Here is a 21362-nt window from a genome sequence, read left to right as displayed (position 1 = left end):
ATCTTTCATTAATACCTTGCTAAAAATCCGTTGCCACACCATCTCGCTGCCATTCATCTCTTATTCATTCACATGCACCACTAGTGAGAAACTTATGCATGACATATGCTGCGAGGGCAACAACAGGACGGAAACAAGAATCTCAAAGATCCTGTTGATAAGCGGACATTTTTCTATGATTGATGCCGTTATTGACAGTTGGCCCACCATTATGCCAAAAATATGGGATCTGACTCACACCATTTGCGCATTATCTGACGGCGAACGAACAGGCCACTGCTACGACCATCATACGTCTTCACAGGCGCCAGATTGGCGCATAGCCCCAAGCTATCAGTCGGGGCCTTGGAGTCAGCGGTGAACGTTTGGTGTCTCTTCTTTGCGGGGTCCCCCCCTCTCTCTCTCTCTCTCTCTCTCTCTCTCTTGCCTTATATTTCTTTCGGGAGGTTCATCATGCGTGTCTGCGGGTCTACGAGATCAAGCCGTTGGCAAAATATCAGTCTCTCTCTGTCCTCTGTTCCCACAGAAAAAAGGGGGCGGGGGCAGTTGGTCAGTAACCGGAGTCACTGTCACTAGACACAGCTGTCACAACAGATTGAATAGCAAGTACCTATTCTTTGTAGCCTCGGAAAACCTCGTGATTTTGCTTTTACCACTTGAGCTTATTTCCCGTATCGTCATTTGGCTGCTCATTATCTTGACATGTCGCCATTTTCCCTCGTCGCTGTTTGTTCAAACATGATTCTTGAGCAGTTGAACGACATTTAACCTTTCGCCGGAGTATCGACCTTTCTACACGCCGCATTTTTGCAGCCCACCATGCAGCCATTCGCCACTTCAGCGCGTCAGCTTTTTTGGATTTCTCCATTTCGCAATTCGCCATTAAGCAGTTCGCCATTTAGCAGTTCGCCATTTCAACATTTTGCCATTTTCCTTGCTATCACTTTGCAGTTTGCCATGTTCCAAATATCACATTTGGGGCACGTCGCTATTTTGCATGTCGCGGAAATAAAAGTTGTTATAAAGCAGTCGACAAATAGTAATTCGGCATACTGGCGCCTATCCTATCACGCATCGGCGAATCGGACACCTATCGGCGAATGGAACCGATTTGTAGCCTACTTCCATCCTCTCATCATTGGACAAGTCCACCAGTAAGCGGCAACAAACAATCGGCCAGTTCCAGGGTTTCGTAGCTACTTACCATCGAGCGATATGCTTTATTCGTCCGTTCTAATGCTGGCACTGATCCGAGACATTTCAATTATAACAGGAGCTTTGCCTGGAAGGCTGCTAGGCTTTTCCGCATGCCATCCACAGTTAAATGCCACAATCGTAAAGCTAACTGAGCCATTTTGTCATAATTAGCCAAGAATACCATGAATGGAGACTTCGTATATTTTTGAGATGAAGCATGTTTTGGCACTTGGAAAGTACTGCAAGCTTTTTGCGGTTCGAGCAGCGCGCGCCTAATGTAGTTACTTTATGTACACTTCAATTTCCGCCTAAATATCGTCATCCTCCCGTAAAGATTAACTATCCAAGATCCAGACGATCCGATTGGCACCACTTCTCTGAACCTTCGGGGCTGATCCTTCATCGCTGCCTGTGTGAAGTCCCCTGAACACGACCGGGCAGATTGTGACCGGGCGGCTTATGACCGGGCGGCTTATGACCGGGCGGCTTGTGACCAGGCGGATTGTGACCGAGCGCGTTGTGATCGAGCGGTTTGTAACCGAGCGGATTGTGACCGGGCCGTTTGTGACCGGGCGCGTTGTGATCGGGCGGTTTGTAACCGAGCGGCCTGTGATCGAGCGGTTTGTAACCGAGCGGATTGTGACCGGGCCGTTTGTGACCGGGCGCGTTGTGAATCGGGCGGTTTGCAACCGAGCGGCTTGTGACCGGGCGGTTTGCAACCGAGCGGCTTGTGACCGGGCGGCTTGTGACCGGGCGGCTTGTGACCGGGCGGTTTGTGACCGGGCGGCTTGTGACCGGGCGGTTTGTGACTGGGCGGCTTATGACCGGGCGGCTTGTGACCGGGCGGCTTATGACCGGGCGGCTTATGACCGGGCGGCTTGTGACCGGACGGCTTGTGACCGGGCGGTTTGTGACCGGGCGGTCTGTGACCGGGCGGTTTGTGACCGGGCGGTTTGTGACCGGGCGGCTTATGACCGGGCGGCCTGCCTGCTGGCGACATAGTCAATGGGCGCCGCCGTTCCATGTCAATTTGCACTAAACGCGTGGTCGAGTAGGTCGGTCCACCAATCAAAGACACACGACAGAATAAGGCAACCGCCCGCCCGCTGGTTCAGTCTGCTGTCCGGCCACCGTAAAACCAGGTTCGGCCTGCCGCCCGGCCACCGCGAGGCCAGGTTCGGCCTGCCGCCCGGCCACCGTGAGGCTAGGTTCAGTCTGCCACCCGGCCACCGTGAGGCCAGGTTCGGCCTGCCGCCCGGCCACCGTGAGGCCAGGTTCAGTCTGCCACCCGGCCACAGTGAGGCCAGGTTCAGTCTGCCGCCCGGCCAGCATGAGACTAGGTTCAGTCTGCCGCCCGGCCAGCATGAGGCCAGGTTCAGTCTGCCGCCCGGCCACCGTAAAACCAGGTTCGGTCTGCCGCCCGGCCAGCGTGAGGCCAGGTTCGCCCTGCCGCCCGGCCACCGTAAGGCCAGGTTCGGCCTGCCGCCCGGCCACCGTGAGGCCAGGTTCAGTCTGCCGCCCGGTCAGCGTGCTCGACAGCGGCCCGCTGGTTTGGCCTTCCGCCCGGTCAGCGTGCTCGACAACGGGCAAGGCCAGGTCACGCCGCCGGGGCCACCTGTCATGTGATCGCACCTGCCGGCCGCAGATGGTGAAGGAGCTGTGTCACGTGATCTCGTGCTACCGCCACCTGACGGTGGGCCTGGGCTCGTCGGGTGACGGCTGGCAGCTGCGCTCCGACCTCACCTGCCTGCGGCTGCTCATCAGTCACCTGATCAAGGTCATCAGGGTCACGCTCGAGGCGCACACGCGCAAATGGTGAGGGCTCGGATACCACCGGCGACCGAAATGGCCCGCGGCCGGCCGGGCCTCGTACTTGGCAGGCCCCTGGCCCTGGCTCTGCCCGCCCCCTCCCCCCCCCCCCCCGTGGACTGACGGACGTCAGCGTGAATGTTCCGGAGCAAAGCACTGACCAGGTCCTCTCGTTGTGCGAGAAGAAGTCCGTGACAGGCCAACGAAGAACAAGTTGTGTTTCTTAACTTGGCCGATCCGGTTCCTTAAGTTCCTTTAGCCATTCGTGGACAAAGTGTCAAAGTGTTCATAGAACAGAATTGGGGGCATACAAGGTCGGGCCCCATCACGTTAACCTGGCAGTTATAGCTACAGCACTTCTATTTTTGCGGTGTTTGTCGGCCACACATAAATGTACGCCTTTACTTACCAAACATTGCATGCTTTTGGAACATAATATGCTAATGGCTGTGCCTACATGACATTTTTGTGAAAATTCTGCAACTGGAACGTACTGTTAGACTGAGACTGTATCTGTTTCCCTCCTGTTTTGTTTTCGTCGAGCCCAGTAAGTTTATGACGCCGAGAGTGGGAGCGACTGCATAATAGCTGCTCTTGATCGCATCACCGGACGCTGTGGAATGTCAAGCATGTCTGGCTCTCGAACCTACTCAGACGTCTATCATCCAGGCACGCTCATCCCCCATTTAGCTCCATCCACTTTTCCGGCTGATTAGTTTGCATTTGACTGCCAAGGATAAATGTCAAACATGCACTCAAATTAGACTCATTGCTTCACTGCCTCACCGTTGCCTCCCTAGGATGCGCCAACTCATTGACTTCGGTTTTCCTTCTAGCACCATAGAATGTCGCATTGCGATGCCAGTGTCCAGGTAAGTCATAATTCAAACGTGTCCTCTAGATTGAAAAAGCCACGCCTTCCATGCTGCTGCTGACTTCACGTTGTCACTTTGCAGGATGTTGTACAAAGAAGGGGACAGGAGGGAGCTGATTCGCATCAGCAACATCTACTACAGCTGCGTCACCACTTTCAGTAAGCGCGCTAACTGCGAAATGCCTCTTAGGAATTGCAGGTTGTTGAAATGCATTACATTCCTGGCAGTCACTTCCTCGAGAGTGATGACGAAAATTGTCAAAACTGTATAAGGAGGACGTGGGACGTCCTGAAGCCCGTGGTCCCATGCACATACGGGGAGCGGCAAGATGGCAATTGATGATTTTGCTGTCACTTTGTTGCCTCCAGTTGCCAATGTTTTACTTCATTGTTCCGCCGCCAGGAAGGCTAACTTTCGACACCGCCGCACAGCAGTCTGAACTAACTACTGACAGCAAAATCCGCCCATGCAAAAAATGTGTAATCGACAAGCGTTAGGAATATCATGTCAGGCTCGCCTTGCATTTGCAGGCCGTTAAAGCGCACACGATGAACGTGACGGGTGTTGACTTTCATCTGCCAGCAGTCGCATAGCCGAGGACTGGTGCCATGCTTCCTTTCCCCTAGAGGTGGCCGGGGCCCCCTAAGGCAGAATGTCCCAGTATTTTGGACGGCTTAAGACATCCGTTGGGAGCATATAACATAAAAATTTCCTCCAGGGCATCAAAATAATATCACGAGTCTAAAAAGGAGCCCAAAGAAGCATCAGGGATCGCAACGAACAGCGACCCCTTGGATGATAGAGTGCGAATGACCCGATCGGGACCCCTGGTTGACGATATCCTGGCTACGACAGCGCTAGTGCATGCTATCGTTTTGGAAGAATGTTCACCAAGAACACGACTCGTGACGCTCACCCCAACAGGCATTGGGCTCGTCTATGCTTGATATTGTCTCACATTTTAGACCACAAAGCGCGAATGTTTATACAGGTTTTGGGATCGTGAGGCGAGGCAAACCTCGCAGTACAATGGATACTGGGATCCCAGAAATAACGCGAACCCACTACCGCCCACCTCAGAATATTCCCACTGGCTTCCACCAGCTTATCACTCGTACCTACATGTTAATCAACTGCCTGTATTTTGCAACAAATTAGCTCTAAATCATGGAAAAATTTTGGGAATAGCTTGCATCCAAGCTTATTCTTTTTGCGCTGGCAATCAAAAAATTGTATGGATACAGTTAATTATCACGGCGGAAGTGGCAAGGAACGACATTGTGTGATTCGCCTTAGAATATCTTCCTGATATTTCATTCTCACGTCTTTCCCATACACGTACCCAACCCATGCCCATTATCGTATTTCTCTAAAAAGCTTTACTCAACCTACCCCGTTACCGATTTTGCATGGGTTGTCACGAGCTTACACAGCCCGTAGAGTTCTCTTGCTGCCATGTCGCCAAAATTTCACCCGCCGTATGCAGTTAATATGTGAAACACACAGCTCGAAAATGGTCCCGCCTTTATCTGCTTATCTAACCGTCTGATGTTCCCGTAAACTGCCGACGCCAACAAAGCATCGCCGGACGATATTGACCGAGCCGAATAATTGGGCCGCGCGGCCGCTGACTGGCCGCACCGCTCCGGACCGATTCATTATCCGTGGCGCGGCCGCCGTGGGAGTCGGCGCGTTGCACAGTTAACGGCGCACGCCCGCCTTTTGAAGGCTGCCGAGTCGTTTCATGCGGAAACATTCCAGCAATGTCTTTCAGCCGTTTGGTTACACGTCCTCAGCTTTCATCGTCCACACGAGCCGAGTTCCTGTTTCCCATGCCAAGTCGATGGGAGGCTCGGACGGTAACGGTAACAGCACTGACGTGCTGTCCCCTCGCGTGTCACGCCGCTGTGGTATGACTCGTGCTGCTCTCGTCTCCGTGCCGCTCGATGTCAGCAGCGGCCGTAGACATATTAGGCAACCCTCATGATGGAGGTTATGTGGACAGACGCCACGGTCTCCACGTGGTTACACGGTTGAAGGTTACCATGCTCGCTCACACGTCTCTGTCCGTAGAGACTTAAGCTCACCTCCCATTTGTTCATAACACACCCTAAAAACAATGCTATATGATGTTGTAAAATATGTATATGGTCCGAAGATCGTACTACCTTGCGTTGCGCCAAGCTGCACAGTAAGGGATGTAGTTTCTCATTCAGTTCGGGAGGGGTCTCAGCCACCACGGCCCGTCCCCAACAAAGAAAGGAAAGTGAACCAAAAGCCGGGGAGAAACTATTTTTGGGTGCGATGTGGGGTAGGTTTGGCCAGTTTTTCTTCCTGAGCCTCCAACCTATTTTGCAAAGCTCCACCCCGTGCACATTATAGCGATGAAGAATGTACACTGGTGTTCGGTGTTAACATTGTGATATTGTGGAGTCGAGTTGACCGGCGCCCGGCGCTGCCTCCTCCCGCGAGTTAGCCCGGCGCGTCCGGGGCGGGCCTCCGATAGGGTGAAACCCTACCATCACGCAAATGCGTTGAGCGTGATGCCTGGTGGGGGTGGGTGAGGTCGGCGCGGCGTGACCCGTGGCAAGGTCGGCCAGCGTGAGAAACGGGGTCGGGAGTGTATGTCAGGCCATGAGACCGGTGTGTGATACTCTCATGATAGCATGATAAGTGACCTTCAAGTATTTGCGAACCCAGTTTGGCAGGATGCAACGTGGTTTGGAAGCCCCGCTGGACGGCACACTGCTAATCAGACAGGAGTCAGGCGCGGGAACGCTTCTTGTGATGACCATCGATGGAGCGGGTGTTCTCAAATTTAGGAACAATTATTGCGAAGGAAACCCGAGAAGAGGGCGATTAATGTATCGAAGGATTTTATCATGTGATATGAAATAAGCTGACACGTTAAGTTTATGGCTGTGACATCAAGTTTTTTCTGACAGTTGATCGCATTCACAACTCGTGCACACCGCATAACAATTTTGTAAGCAGTTCTCTGCTGCCACAACCACGAATATTTACGTTAAATGGTTTCGCAACAGTGAACGCAGCTATAAGCTAGTCGATAAATGGTAATGCTTAACAATTAGCTTAGCCCCTATCACTGGCGGATGATTTTGAAAACCGAAGCGTAACAGTTCTTAGGAGTAGGCTGAAGCTTACACTCTGTCCAAAGCTGTGTGGTTAACTGGTCTATGACAAAGTCAAAGTTATCAACTTTTATGATCACCTTTCAATGACCATTTGCGAAAAAGACGGTCTGTGTTTAGCCCACCTTACAAAAATCATTCGATATGCCTCTTGCTACCGAGGTTTAGCGATTTTGTGACTGTAGACCATTATCTAAACCTCTAAATTTAAAACATTTATGAAAAAGAGGCTGGGTAATCAAAACAGAACTTCAAACTTCTTTCTTGCGTCGTGTTTTATGCTGTCTTATGGGTTTATGAAAAACTTTACATCATGCTATTTGTAGAAATTGTCCATTATTGTTGTCCAAGAGCACACGTCAGTTTTCCATGTTGTATCCCTACAGTAAATTAATTTTACACTTGCTTCAAAAGTGACGCGATGGCCTAACACAAAATATGGCAAATGTGTGTCTGGCTGATGCTTGATGCCGGCCTTTGTAGCATGTAAAACTTTCGGTGTGCACACTCATTCACTTACTTTTGATGAATCAGTCACCACACGTAATTGGTTTAATGGAGTCATCGTGTCATCGGCCGCGAAGCGGCGTTTGCGGTCTGCTGAAAGCCTAAACAACTATCGCTTTCAATTGAGGCTGCCATCGGGTCAACACCGGGCAAATTTAGCGGCATTGACCTGAGTACGTCCATGCAGGCCGCGGCCTGCGACGCTTCTGACCTAAGAAACCCGCATGCACGACATGACGTCTGACCTCATTGTGCTGCAGTCCAGGACATGCGGAGGTCGCTGGAGCTGCACGCGATCTTTGTCATCAGCGACGCGCCGCCAGTGGGCTTCATCAACACGGGCGTCAGTGGATACCACAGCTTCATGCTGTCCGAACGAGAGTTCGGAGAGCAGGACGGCAGCCATACCTCCGTCACTGCCCAAATAGAGCGGTGAGTGGGGCAGGACGGTAGCCGGTGTCGGTCACTGCCCATATAGAGTCATTGGTGGAGCGGGACAACAGCCAGACGTGCCTCACCACTCAGGTAGAGCGGTGAGTGGAGCAGGATGGCAGCCAGTATCGGTCGCTGCCCTGGTAGGGCCGTGGGTGGAGCAGGACGACAGTCAGACGTGCCTCACCACCCAGGTAGAGCGGTGGGTGGAGCGGGTCGGCAGCCGGTGTCGGTCACTGCCCTGGTAGGGCCGTGGGTAGAGCAGGACGACAGTCGCACGTGCGTCACCACTCAGGTAGAGCGGTGAGTGGAGCAGGATGGCAGCTTGGCGTCCGTCACTGCCCAAGTAGAACGGCCAGCGGAGAGTGGGACAGGACGGCAGCCACGCTCTCGTCACCGCCGATATTTACCAATATGGCATGCAGGACGGCAGTCACGCACACGCCGCCGCCAAAGTAGAACAGTGATCGGCGCAGTGCACTCATCATATGCAGTCGTGGGTGGCGTATTAGGAGCATCACACGCACTAGTGATGTCATCTCCACTATTATTAAAATGATGAGGTGACTCCGATGCCAGGCGTGATTGCAAACCGGGATCCTCGGGGAAGCAAGCGTTCTTCTTACTCGGAAGCACTCCCATAGCACGAGCACTCACTTTGTCATCATCGCGTACTTTCAGGCTAGAAAATGCAATCAACATTTACGTCTGACAATGACTTACTTAACATATAACAAATCGAAGAACCAGGCCATGGAGGCTAGCTCAGAGTTACCTGCTCTGGGCTGCACTCAGAGCACCTTCGATGCAATGCGGCACACAAGGGAGCACGGCGGCCTCTGAGTAGCCGTGAGCCAATCGACCACAACGTAGACCTGCCGGCCACCCGCGGCGCGTGCCACGATGGTCCTGGCCTCGGGGTCGCAGAGGGCGGGGGGACATTCCGCTGTGGCCTGGCGGGCCGTGATGGCAGGAACGTCGGCGGGGTGGCGCCTGGTATGGACTGGGAGGGGGCAGGGGGAATATCGCGCCGCTGCGTTGATGGCACGGCAACCGGGAACGTTGCAGCTAGGGCAGCACACAGAGATTTGCTGTCCTCTCCTAACTTCGGAAATATTTTGCAGTACCCTTACGTCACTGCCTGGAAGAAAAGGCTTATTTCAGGGGTATCAGGAGAACATTTGTGTCCTCCGACATTTTGTAAGTTCCAACGCCACTTGAGTAGTGATCTGCGCCTGTCGTCTACCCATCTGGTCCAGTATTTTATCGTTGGCGGCTGTGTAAGTGTGTGCCTCTGCCCTGGCAGGATGGTGAAGGACATGGACGCCATCGCCGATGAGATCAAGAACCTGCCGTGGTACACGCTGACTTGGGCGCCAGCTCCGGCCAACAGCGACAGTCGACACGAAACCGTCTCCATTGAGGAGGTACCGGCCGCCGGCCGCCGGCAGCACCCCCGCCTCTGGCTCAGCGGCAGCGGGTGGTCAAGCGGTGTAGATTGCAGGTCACCGGGCCCTGCGGGCTTGTGCGCGATAGGCGGGCAGCCGCAAGCCATCCTTCAGCGGTGACACACGCAGGTTATAGCCGAAGTGGCAACGTAATAGTTATTTTGCTTTCAAGCCCACCGTCTCTCGTTAGATGGCGTTGCACCAGCACGCGCACGCGCTTGCCCCGAAGATGGCGGTGCTCCCTGGGATGCAGCAACAATACAATAAGGCATAGGCATGCACTGTGGACTTCCGGGAAGTATAAAAATAAAGAAAGATAGAAGAGTATGAATGAAGCAATGACGTTGGCCAATCGAAGCGCTTTCAGTAATAATTGTTGTGCGATTTCCTTCATGATGAATGATCTTGCGTATATCTCTTTTTGCTCTTAGCACAATGCTGATTAGTCTGCGTTCCGCACTTGCATTATTATCTTAGCTGAAACGTCGCAGCAAGGCTTTACACAGACCACCCACATAGCCTGACACCCTAAAGGCTCGTTTGACATGTCTTAGGCCACAGCTATCGACATAACTTGGTGGCACGCATAGTTCACTTGGGATCAGTCCCATGCCCGACCGGCGCTTAGGCATAAACTCGCTAATCTAGCCTCGATAACCCGAATCCACCTATCAACTGACACCTGCGCCGGTGTTAAGTAGAGTGACATCTGTCCCATTTCACCTGCAGCTTGACCTAAGCCTGCGTGGTTCCCAAGCGCGACATCCCCGCTCGAACCGACCGGCCGGCCGCGCCGGCCGGTCGGCAGGCCGGGCGCAGTAGCCGTCAGCCCCACGCTGAGACTGGTGACCTGTTGCAGGACCAGGCGCTGCTGCTCCCCGGCGCCTTCACTTCGCCTTGGTTCCTCGTCATGCTGATCGCCACCATCGTGATGGTGGTGGCCGCCGTGCTGACGTATACGCTCGTGCTGTTCCTGCAATGAGCCGGGGCCTGCCGGCGGCGTGCGACCGCGGTCCGCCGCCGCCACCATCTCAACGCTTTTCCAGATACTTGTTGCTCACCGTCTGAATGAGCTTAAGGACGAGTGCGGCTTTGTTGGATGTAGCTGCGGTCCGTATTTGCTGGGGATTGCGACGCGTGGAACGCCTCTGGCTGCTGGTAAATGTGGGGCAAGTGTCTCTTGAATATCTGTTGTCCGTGGTTCAGATTCCACTCATGTGCGCTGTCTATGAAATGCTGCACAAGATGATGAGATGTAAGGGCTTCACTCATGGCGACGGATGCTGTTCAACTAATGGACACTCGAGATTCCGTCCACATACATAAGCTAGTCAAGGGGGTCAGTCAGTCGACCAAATTATGATATACTGGCATCAGTGACCAGATACATTGAGCAAGTGATCTACCAGCATCGTACTTGCTATTCCATGTTTCGATTATAGCTCGTTTTACTTCATTATGGTGTAAGCTTAATCAAAACGCTTAGATGCGCTTCCCCCAGTGCTCGTGTTTTTTTCTGAAAATTCCACAATCGACTACTTTGTGTGTGGAAAGAGAAGTCAACACCTATGGTGTTTTTCTGACTCCCCATAAGTACCAATCCGACATTTAAAAAACGAAGCTCATGCTAAGAAGTTTATGGTAAAGAGACCTAGCCACGGTAAGTATTCTGTGAAATATTTGCCTTTCATCTTAGTACTTGTCAACGAATTCAGCTGGCTGAAAGAGCTCGGTGTACGTCTATCAAAATGGAATGCTTATTTTGTTAATAAAGCGTACGACGTCAACGGAACAAGCAGCAATTGAATATATCCCTACCCTCGATATATGTAACCGCGGCACAATTACAACTGAACTTTGCAACTTTGATTCCGAGCTTCACAAGTATAAGCGACACGTTGTGCGAAGCGCCATGCTGGGCCCGGTTTCATGAACCTAACGTACGAGCCTATACTCTCGATCTCCGTCGTGCGAACTCATTTTATTTTTCAATTACAGATACTTACTTACAAATCTTAAGATCAAGTGAAATCGGCCCGCACACTTCGAGGCATATACGGCGAAAGTTATAAAACACAGTTTTGTAGTTCCGCTTCATGACACTAGGTACTCGTTAGCTGTCACTTTCACTTGAGCCTTTTCAGCGTGCAATGCAAATATATTGTGCGTAAGACCAGCGGTGTCCTCTAAATACAACGACCCACGATGGAGTGATGCGGTTGCTGTCGAAGTGCGCCTGACTCAGGATTTTTCTGCCACTGGCCCACCTGAACGCATGTCGTAGTGGGAGACATATGGCAGACAAACACGACTGGAGTCATTCGTTAGCGCAAGTCTACGGAATGCGCGTCCGCTGATGTAAGGCAGTGCAAAAGTTTCATGTAGCGCGTGTTGCAAGCTATGTAGCAAACATTATTTTGTTGGTGGTGTTGTGTGCAGGCTTTGTTATTTGTGCATTTGATTTGACGTATCGAACAAGCAAAGCTCATTATTTCTTTTAATAAAACAACTTCCTTAATCGCCACACTATTATGCTGAAAAGGTATCCATTGCTTTCATAACTATGTCACTGTATTGAAAACGCAACGAAAATTACTTTAAGACGTCACTGTGTTACCTAAAAAGTTTTAAACACCAAGCAAATTGCTTATCAGATGCGTTCCTGCAAAGCAATGGCAGGGGGCTGGTGAAAAGAAAAGCCTTCTGCGCAAATACGAACGACGTTTCTTTCATGCTTTGCACCACAATTCAATAAATTGGGTTCTGAGATATCATATGGTCAACATTAAACATGTTTACCTTGAACACTAGAACTAATTAAACAGCAACACTCACGACACACTTGTGGTGCCTATTTTCTCAGCAGACGTCTTCAACAGTAATGTGATAGTGAACATGAGCCGCTGGTAAACTCATAGGCATAGGTACCGGCTGGCGGAAAAGAATAAGTAGTGTTGGGCGTCATAATGTGTAGTAAGAGCACTCGTGTCCAGTTCGTGTGTCCTATGATGGAAATCAGGGATGAAAAATGCCTTTTCTGCCACCGACGTAATTTGATACTGCCTAAATAGTCACCTGACGCGAAATCTATCAGAATCCGTTGCGATATAGTCATCGATATTTCCGTTTCGGAATATTCATTTGCACTAAAGTATCATTTGCTTGCAATGCTTAACGTGCCGGCGGTAAGGGCGTGCGTTTAGTGTATGAGTAGCCAGCGCAGCGGGCTTAAGGCCGGCGAGCACGTCGGTTCGAATCAGACCTAAGACGTCGCATGTACGGAGAAAGGCGAGCACATGTTTGGCCTGCGACCGTATCAAAACCATAGCTGCGCCGCACTAGTCTCTAACTACAGCGTCTGAAGTAAAATGTTATAGTTTTCCATCATGCCTAAACTTTTGATGTCCAGCATCTACAATCCGCACACGGGTAAGATTTACCCTCAATCCAAGACCACCAACCAGAAATCCCACACTGGATAACCTATTTCATGGCCTGGGTTACGTGGTTGGTGAGTCAGTGTTAGTATAACGAGCCGTGCTCAGAGAGATTGGTTGATTATTTCGGATTTCAGGCGCTGCCACTATGTCGTTATATGACGGCCTCGCTTAGTGTTCAGCAACAATTTTTATCTTGGTGCTGCCCATGGGGCAAATTGTGAATTTTGAAAATAACATTTGGTCAGCGTACATGTCATAACCGTCCATAGCACATGCCCGCCAGCCTGCTATGGACATACTCACGCACAGCACATCATACGCTCTGGCTGTGGACCTAGCACTTAAAGGCTACGTGCCACAAACTGGTAAACAATAAAGCGACGCGTGAAATACTAGCTGCATTTACTCGCGCCGTGTCATTATAATGATCTGCATCTTGAAGGGAATATATCACATTTCAAGAGATTAAAGCAAGCATCAGACGTGATGGAACAAGCTCACTTATAACTATTGGCGTACTTATTAAGTGGAGAAGACTGCTCTAGACAGCACAGTTCTCTGTTAATTACATATGTTTCTCACTTCGTGATGGTTTGATTACGTCATCGTACCTTGCACAACATGGACTGGGAGCCAGTTGGCGGCCGTTGTGTCTGGATATCGCGCTCACGAACGTCATATGTGAACGCCTCGAGAATTATATATATGTTGGCCTTGATCTCCGCATGGCCGTTGGAATGACAGAATTTGACTGACGTTTTCGCGACGTCATGAATGCTATGGTGACATTGAAATACCCTCCTCGATATACCTCCACCCATTTTCGCGGGCGTGGATCTCAGAAACTAGCGAGGCTTGGCCCTGGAGAAGGGAGGGAGGACTGCGAACAACACCGAAAGGTCTTCAACATGTCTATTTCAGTTCAAATCACAATATAAATGTGGAACACTCTAACTCCCTTTAACAGTGCGGTGCCAAGACCTTATTGCAGCGACGATGAGCCGATCACTGGAGCGTCGCTGTATTGATCACTAAGACTGTCGAATGTCCCGCCAGGAGCGGCCGGTTGTCCGGCACAGGTGCCACATCTCCGAGACAGGAGCGGCCGGAGGGCACAGGAAAGGCAGCATGTCCGGCGCTGGATCGGCCGCGTGCCAGCACATGAAAGGCCGCATGTCCGATACAGGAGCAGCTGTCCAGTGCAAGGGCGGCTGTATTTCCGACACGGGACAGGCCGCGTGTCTGACACAGCAGAGCCGTCCAGCACTGGAGTGGCGCACCTTCGGCACTAGAGCTGCCGCGTATCCGGCACTGGAGAGGCAGCGTGTCTGGCACAGCAGAGGCCGCGTGCCAAGCACTGGAGTCGGTGCGCGTCCGGCAATAGAGTGGGCGTACATCCGGCACTAGAGCTGCCGCGTATCCGGCACGGTAGAGGCAGCGTGTCTGGCACAGCAGAGGCCGCGTGCCAAGCACTGGAGTCGGTGCGCGTCCGGCAATAGAGTGGGCGCACATCCGGCACTAGAGCTGCCGCGTATCCGGCACTTGAGAAGCAGCGTGTCTCGCACAGCAGAGGCCGCGTGCCAAGCGCTGGAGTCGGTGCGCGTCCGGCAATAGAGTGGGCGCACATCCGGCGCTGGAGCGGCCGCGCGTCCGGCACGGTAGAGGCAGCGTGTCTGGCACAGCAGAGTCCGCGTGCCAAGCGCTGGAGTCGGTGCGCGTCCGGCAATAGAGTGGGCGCACATCCGGCGCTGGAGCGGCCGCGCGTCCGGCACAGGAGAGGCAGCGTGTCTGGCACAGCAGAGTCCGCGTGCCAAGCGCTGGAGTCGGTGCGCGTCCGGCAATAGAGTGGGCGCACATCCGGCACTAGAGCTGCCGCGCGCCCGGCACGGCAGAGGCTGTAAGGCCAACACAGGACTGGGAAGCGATGGCGCCGAGATGCGGAGCTGTTAACCAACGTCCTGATTCTCCGTTTTTTATAGCGTTCAAAATTCAAAAAGCGCTACTGATTAGGGCAGGGTCCATACACCCCCTGGAATTCCCAAGCTAAGAAAGGGCCTCACATAAAAAGTGGGTTGGCTTCACCAGTATCTCATACTTTTTTAGGTCACGCCAAAGGCCAAACTTTCCTGACAGTCTAAATTTTAACTTAAGCTGCCTTCAGGTACCAGATAGTGCTCTGTAGCGACGCGGAGTTGAAACGGGCGTGTTTCTGCGCATATTCATGATGCAGGGATTCGTATAGAGAATGCTCCACATTTGAAAGTATTGAAACAGGCATCAGACAGGATGCAATAGGCTGACTTACAACTACTGGTATATCTTTAAGTGGAAAGCGTGCTCAAGACAACATGGTTTTACTGCTCATAAACATGGTCCTCAATATGTCATTGTTTGATTGTGTCATCGTGCCCCGTCCAACATTTATTGAAAGCCAATTTACGGCTGTAAATTGGAAATCCTGCTCCAGGTAGACAGGCGGCCTCTGGTATCAGCGGAGCCGCGTAGGCCTTGCTCTTCGAGAGGAGGGGGGGGGGGGACGCTTTGACTGCGCGATGATATCGCCTTAACGCGACATCAGTTAAAGGAGTCTGGTACGAATCCATAACATCTTGATATCAGCAGATGCACACGATATTTTTGAAAACCTGTGGTCAAATAATTTAGCGCACACACACACAACACACACATTTACACAGACACACAACACTCTTCTCATGATCTAGGAACACGAGCATACTGACAATGGAAAGCGTGTTATATCACGCCTGTTAACAGATCAGTTCATTCAATCTGCGGTAAGGTGGGCAGCGTGCGAGGCCTGCGCCGGCCATACTCAGCCACTGACCCCGAAGCCGCTCTTCATCCGAGCAACAGGAAGCTCCGGATGAATCCCTTACATATGTCGCTTAAACTTTCTCCGTTAAACTCTGAAGCTGCAGTCCGGTTATCCAGATCGTGCCTGCTAGGTCGGTATTCTAGATCGTGTCTCGGCAGGCTTTTTAACGGTACTTCAGTGGACGCCATCCGTGGAAGATCCCTGGAAAAGCCGCACAGCGCCTTAAAGAAACTGACGATAAACTACGTCCTCAAGCCAGTGAGCTTCTCACGACACGAATACAGGCAACTACAATCCACAGCCTTGCGCTGAATCCAATTAATAAGCGCGTGGCGAGCGTTCGAAGCCACCCGCCTCAGGTGGCACGGCGCTTTAAATGGCCTCGTAGCAGAATGGTCACGTCCGTCGCAAGATGCTGGAGACAGCCACGATTCCGACTATTAGTATAAGCCTGTTTATTTTGAACATCATGCTGTTTGGTATGTGAAGAGATCACCTGCTGAAATTATTCTGGTTGAAGCTGCTATGCTTGGAAGCATTTTTGCCTCAACTCGATCATGCAGCGAAACTTAATGTTTCGAGATGTGCTCTACACAAGTTCGTGCTGCAAGCGTTGGCTAGTGCGGACCAATACTAAGCTTTGAGTTTGGTCTAATTGGGATGTTGTACTGTATTTTTTCCTTTTCACAATTTGGTTCCCAAACAGTTTGCAAAAGCGCCCATCTTCCTCGCCGATCATATTCCGTAAACGGTAGCTTTTCCCCACGTGATGGCCATGCAGCGGGGAAGACTTCGGGACCAATCATGGGCTTCTTCGGTAGTCCGTTATTGCTAGCCGTAAATGTACGCCATAACTGCCAGCAGCGGCGCTTTGCGTTTTTCATTGAGGTGGCGGGCGGCATAGAACTTGCCCATCAAATATCCGAGGCACATCTTCCCGCATTTCGTCCACTGTACCCTGTGGTCATAAGAAAGTACTTAAGCACTTTTTTCAGTATCATGAGTTCAAAGCTCTTACGTTGGGTAAACGACCTTCGATATATCGGGGGGGAGGGGGGGGGGGGGGGTACCGATTAGAGGGCATTGTAGTGCTGAATAACGAGTGTTTCGACAGCACTCACTCAAAACGTCGAGACGCTCTCATCCCCAAAAGCTTATCTCTTGAGGATAAACACTGGACAACAGATGGACGTTTATGTTTTAGTAATATTTCTTCATAGACGTATCATAGCTTCCAAAAATGTAGTATACCGATTCTGCATCCGTTTTTGGTTCAGAGTCTCATCATTTGCTGGAAAAGAACCAGTCACTACTTCGCCACAGCACCCGCCTGTTATAGTGGGCGCCGCACGTGCCCACAAATGATGCCGTTTTGAGGCCACTCCAAAAGGTTCCAGGAGGGCAGTGATTTTAAGTGGCTGCTGGGCTCCTGCCGGAAGCACCAGCCACTGTGCCTAAAAGAATGCTTTGTTAAATGCCGTGATGACAATGTTCCAGGACCGCCTAAATTTGACGGTCTCCTGCTTGTCATCGAACAGTAAAGACAGAGGTGCCTGGAAGAAGGCATGAGCCATGCTGCCCATCCCTTGTACCACTCATAACGTCCCTTTGCGACACCAACACCTCATGGTGAAGGAATACCAAAACCTTCATTTCGAAACCGCATGACCTTTATCTCCAAGAGGCACCAAATTCCAGGGGCACAAGAAAGGGCCGAAATTTTAATATTCGAAAGGAGCCGAACTCCAGTAAGCACTACAATATACGCACCTTTTTAGACATATTTTTCAGTCGGGGGATTTATAATGTGTATCTCTCAGGGAAGCCTAATTTCAGCGGTCATCTCAAAGGGTCCTAAACCTTTATATTTCACAGCCAACAAATTTTAGGAGAAATTTGCAACATTGTGGCGTTCCGTTGACGAAATCATGGGTCGACTCATTCGGCGAAGGGCTTCAAAACCTTCATTTGGCAGCACCAAAACGTTCTCTGTTAAAGGCAAGTCCAAACGGGCCATTAAAGTGGTCCTGATACCTTTTAGAATGTATCTAACGGTAGGCATAACGGTACCACGTGTGGGACACCACGATTTCTTTGCTTTCCACCCTGACCAGCAAATGTGTACAAACTCCCCGAACTGTTTCGTACAAGATATCCAAGAATAGCTATCTTTCTTCTACCTATCTACTTCTATCTTTCTTCTACTATATCATTAGAGGTAAAGGAGCAATGTTTGTGTGTCCGGCAATTGATCTGGATCACCCACGGGCTAAACGGTCGGGAATTTTTCGATGAAATTTTCACACGACCGAGGCGCATTGGCGACGCATGACAGAGTCGTGCCAAAATTATGCATTTCACAAGAATGAGGACGTGCTGGGCGAAAGAGAGCGCAAATATTCCCAGGTTTAACATGTGCGACGCCAATTTCGCGACGGCCCGATACGCTTCTCTTCCCGGAAACATATCTCGATAACCAAGGGGAGCAGCGACACGAAACTTGCACGGTGAGATAGACAATGAAATAGAACAGCGCACTGATGTTTGTTTTTGGCGCCACGTGACACGTGGCACGGACACACGTGTTGACAAGATGGAGTTGACCATTTTTGACAGGTTTTTACGTTTTGAGTTATATCGACACACATTGCGCGTACAGGCATAAATTTTGTTTTCCAGCTTTTACAATTGACGAAGCTACACTTTCAGTCGCCTCGCGAGTTTGTGCAACGCATCGTTGCCCTGCAAATTGTAATTAAAATTTGCAACGGGCCGAGTTTTAAAAATTTGGCGCCGGCTACAAGTCGCTACCGTCAAAACTATGCGTGAGTTAACATTGAAAACTACATCAGCGTGTTAGCCGATTCATGTTCTCTCTATGCCAACAATGTGTTGATCTCATTTTGACACATGTCGGTCGCAAATGAGTCTAGATTAAGTGATTGCATGACGGCTTTTTCGCCGCGACGACGGCAAATTACTGCTCGACCCCGGCGTACACCTGGGCGTCAAAGTAGATCACGCAGCTGGCTTTTGACCTCGTTCGTTTCGCTGGCCTTCCTACAGGAGGACGGTCATGCTAGCGTTCCGTCAGTGTGTCGCAGGGCCCTGCAACGGTGTGGTATGACCATCCAGCCAAATTCCGCTGCTTCGACTGATGACTTCATAAATATACTCGGCACGTTACGTTAAACGGCGGATGCATGCCTGCCGCAGTTTGCTTGGCTTTTTGGAACGGTCCTTAGGCTGGCATCCCTAAAATATCCTAGGTTCGATCATAACAAGACTATGCCTTCACCGAACAAACCAACATATCAGCTACGAGGTGTATTAATAACTAATGGGTTGGCGTCCCAGCCGGGCGCCTCGGGCTGGAAAGCCGGCAGACAAAACTCACAAAACTGTTTCGGAAATGCATTGCCTAATTTGGAAATAGATGTGCAGACGGAAAGGAATAATGGGCCCATCTTAAAGAAACAACAATTGGAAATCATACTGACCAGAAAGGTCGAGGTCAGATGAAAGACCTGCAGACCCCCGCTACACTACTGTTTGCTGAGGCTGGGTCAACTGATGCCTTTCATTTTTTTTCAAAAAAAAAGTATGCTATTTGGCTAAGTGACTTTTTGGTTAAGCAGACTATTTGGCTAAATGATTCAGAATATTTTTGCAACCATTTTGCTCGCGTTATGCAACTTAAACGTCAGCTACATTTTTCTAGCCATTACGTTGTCGAGATGTACGTGGGATCCCAAGATTAGGCCACACGAGGTCAACATGACGCACGTAAGCTAGTCATGTCATACATGTCTACGGATTGCTTATCCCACAGGAATCCAATATAATCACCTTAAATCTTGCATCAGGTCATCTTAGTGACTGAAGAGATCGAAACCTGTTGTTTGTCACAACGTACTCTAACCTTTGAAAGGCATTCAGTAGCCATGGGCAGATAAGTAAACTTTATCTTGAACTTGCTGCGTAAGAAGTTACCACTCTGTTCACGTCTTGTTTGGAATGCAGATTTCATAGTTTTCAAAGGGCCAAAGTTTACAGTTGTCGCCAATAGAGGAAGGCAAACTTTTTCGTCACAACTAGACAGTGCCAGACACAGATCACCTTTATTTATGCATGACTTAAGCACTCTAGCATGATCTCATCAATGCCAAGAGCAGCCACACAATGTCCTTATTACAAACTTCAACAACAATGGGGCGTAAGTGATAGACATGATCACAGCATCCCTTTTCTTAACAGCATGCACAGTTCTCACTATCGGTGACTTGTGACATAGATGCTTGTCCAACATCTCTGCACAGCAATGCAGTCTTCTGACAGTTCTTCTCACTGGAAAGGCTGCAGATGCCCCTCTTTCCACGCCTCCGTCTTAGGCACCTATCTCTGACAATTTCATCCCAGTCCCTAGGAGATCTAAGCAAAAAAAAGTTGAGCGCTATAGTTATAATCAACTTTCAAGGGAAAAGCTAGGCGTCATGATACCCTTGATATAATTGATCCCATACAGCAAGTTATTAGGCTTGGACTCCAAGACATATAATGGAACAGCTGCAAAATCATACATCTGATCGCTTTCATAGATATTCTCTCTCCTTCATCACATAATGATGCTTATGTGCACTTGCATACCTAAGGAAGATGACGTGATGGTGACAAATTGATGCGACACAGGTTCCAGTTCCCATCAACCATAATATGCAATTGAATGGGAATCGCAACCCAGCCTTATCCATGAAAATTTTGAGCATCGTAAGGTTTCCTAGATGTCATAAATGTCATGCTAGCATTTCCTGCCTCGAGTTGTTTTTAAACATTTGTTTTCTCAAAAAGAGAGATCACTTATCTAAGCAGTGTTAGGATTGATTGAAGAGATGCATTAGCTTTACAATTAATAACAATGAGATGGTATATTTTGTACCACCAGGTTCACACATGTTTTTGTAAATGTAGGTATAAAAACACAATATACGCACAATCATAGGGCAAGACAGCAGGCAAAGCACCCGGAACTCGCTGCAACTAGCGGCCCAATGCCACGTTACACGAGCACCATGAAGAGCACCTGAGCATTTAACACTACCGACAGGTTTACATGTGGGTACCATACACATAAACAGCATTGTCCAAAACACACTTTTTTAGCTTTCGTGTATGATACACGAAATCTTCAAACACATCGTAATTAAATCCAACAAACACTGCCTCGATCCCCCCGCAAAACATCAATAAGGCGAACTAAGCAAAAGCAAACTACACGCAGCGACGTGAGTCAGGGTTGGTGAAATTATTTTGTCTCTTCCGCGCCACACATTTGACACTGAACCAAAATGAACCTATCGCGATACACCCCTGCGACCGGGGCTGAGTCTGTCCGGCTGTCAGCTGGCGGACGGGCCATCCGTAAGCACAAACTCGGCGCACGCATGGTGGTCGACGGCGCGCTGTTTGTGACGGTTGCAGTGTTCGCAGTGCGCGTAGATGTGTGGATTTTGTTTCCCAATATTGATGATAGTGTGAGGTGACACGTACCACATGTCATGGCGTCCACGTGTTGACCTGTGGATTTGCAGGTTTTTGCTCTTTTGAGGGGCTTACGCGTTTCTGTGATATCTCAGAAGCCAAGGAATAAAGTACGTCAAGACTAGCAT

At 50.3% G+C, this 21362-nt stretch overlaps 1 protein-coding gene across 1 annotated transcript in view; it reads left to right on the top strand.

Moving 5' to 3' along the window:
* The window catches only part of LOC119101114 (uncharacterized), a 40878-nt gene extending 29078 nt beyond the window's left edge, over positions 1-11800 (top strand). The window contains exons 3-7 of the mRNA XM_037224385.1: positions 2843-3012; positions 3963-4039; positions 7801-7972; positions 9279-9399; positions 10280-11800. Coding sequence (XP_037080280.1) covers positions 2843-3012; positions 3963-4039; positions 7801-7972; positions 9279-9399; positions 10280-10402 — 663 coding nt within the window. The 3' untranslated portion in view covers positions 10403-11800. The remainder of the gene's footprint in view (positions 1-2842; positions 3013-3962; positions 4040-7800; positions 7973-9278; positions 9400-10279) is intronic.
* Positions 11801-21362: the final 9562 nt, after the last annotated feature.

Source organism: Pollicipes pollicipes, unplaced genomic scaffold, assembly GCF_011947565.3.
Source record: "Pollicipes pollicipes isolate AB1234 unplaced genomic scaffold, Ppol_2.1 Scaffold_4881;HRSCAF=5763_pilon_pilon_pilon, whole genome shotgun sequence".
In the NCBI taxonomy this organism is placed as follows: domain Eukaryota; kingdom Metazoa; phylum Arthropoda; class Thecostraca; order Pollicipedomorpha; family Pollicipedidae; genus Pollicipes; species Pollicipes pollicipes.
The sequence above is the reverse complement of the archived record's forward strand: the minus strand, read 5'-3'. Positions and strand labels throughout refer to the sequence as shown.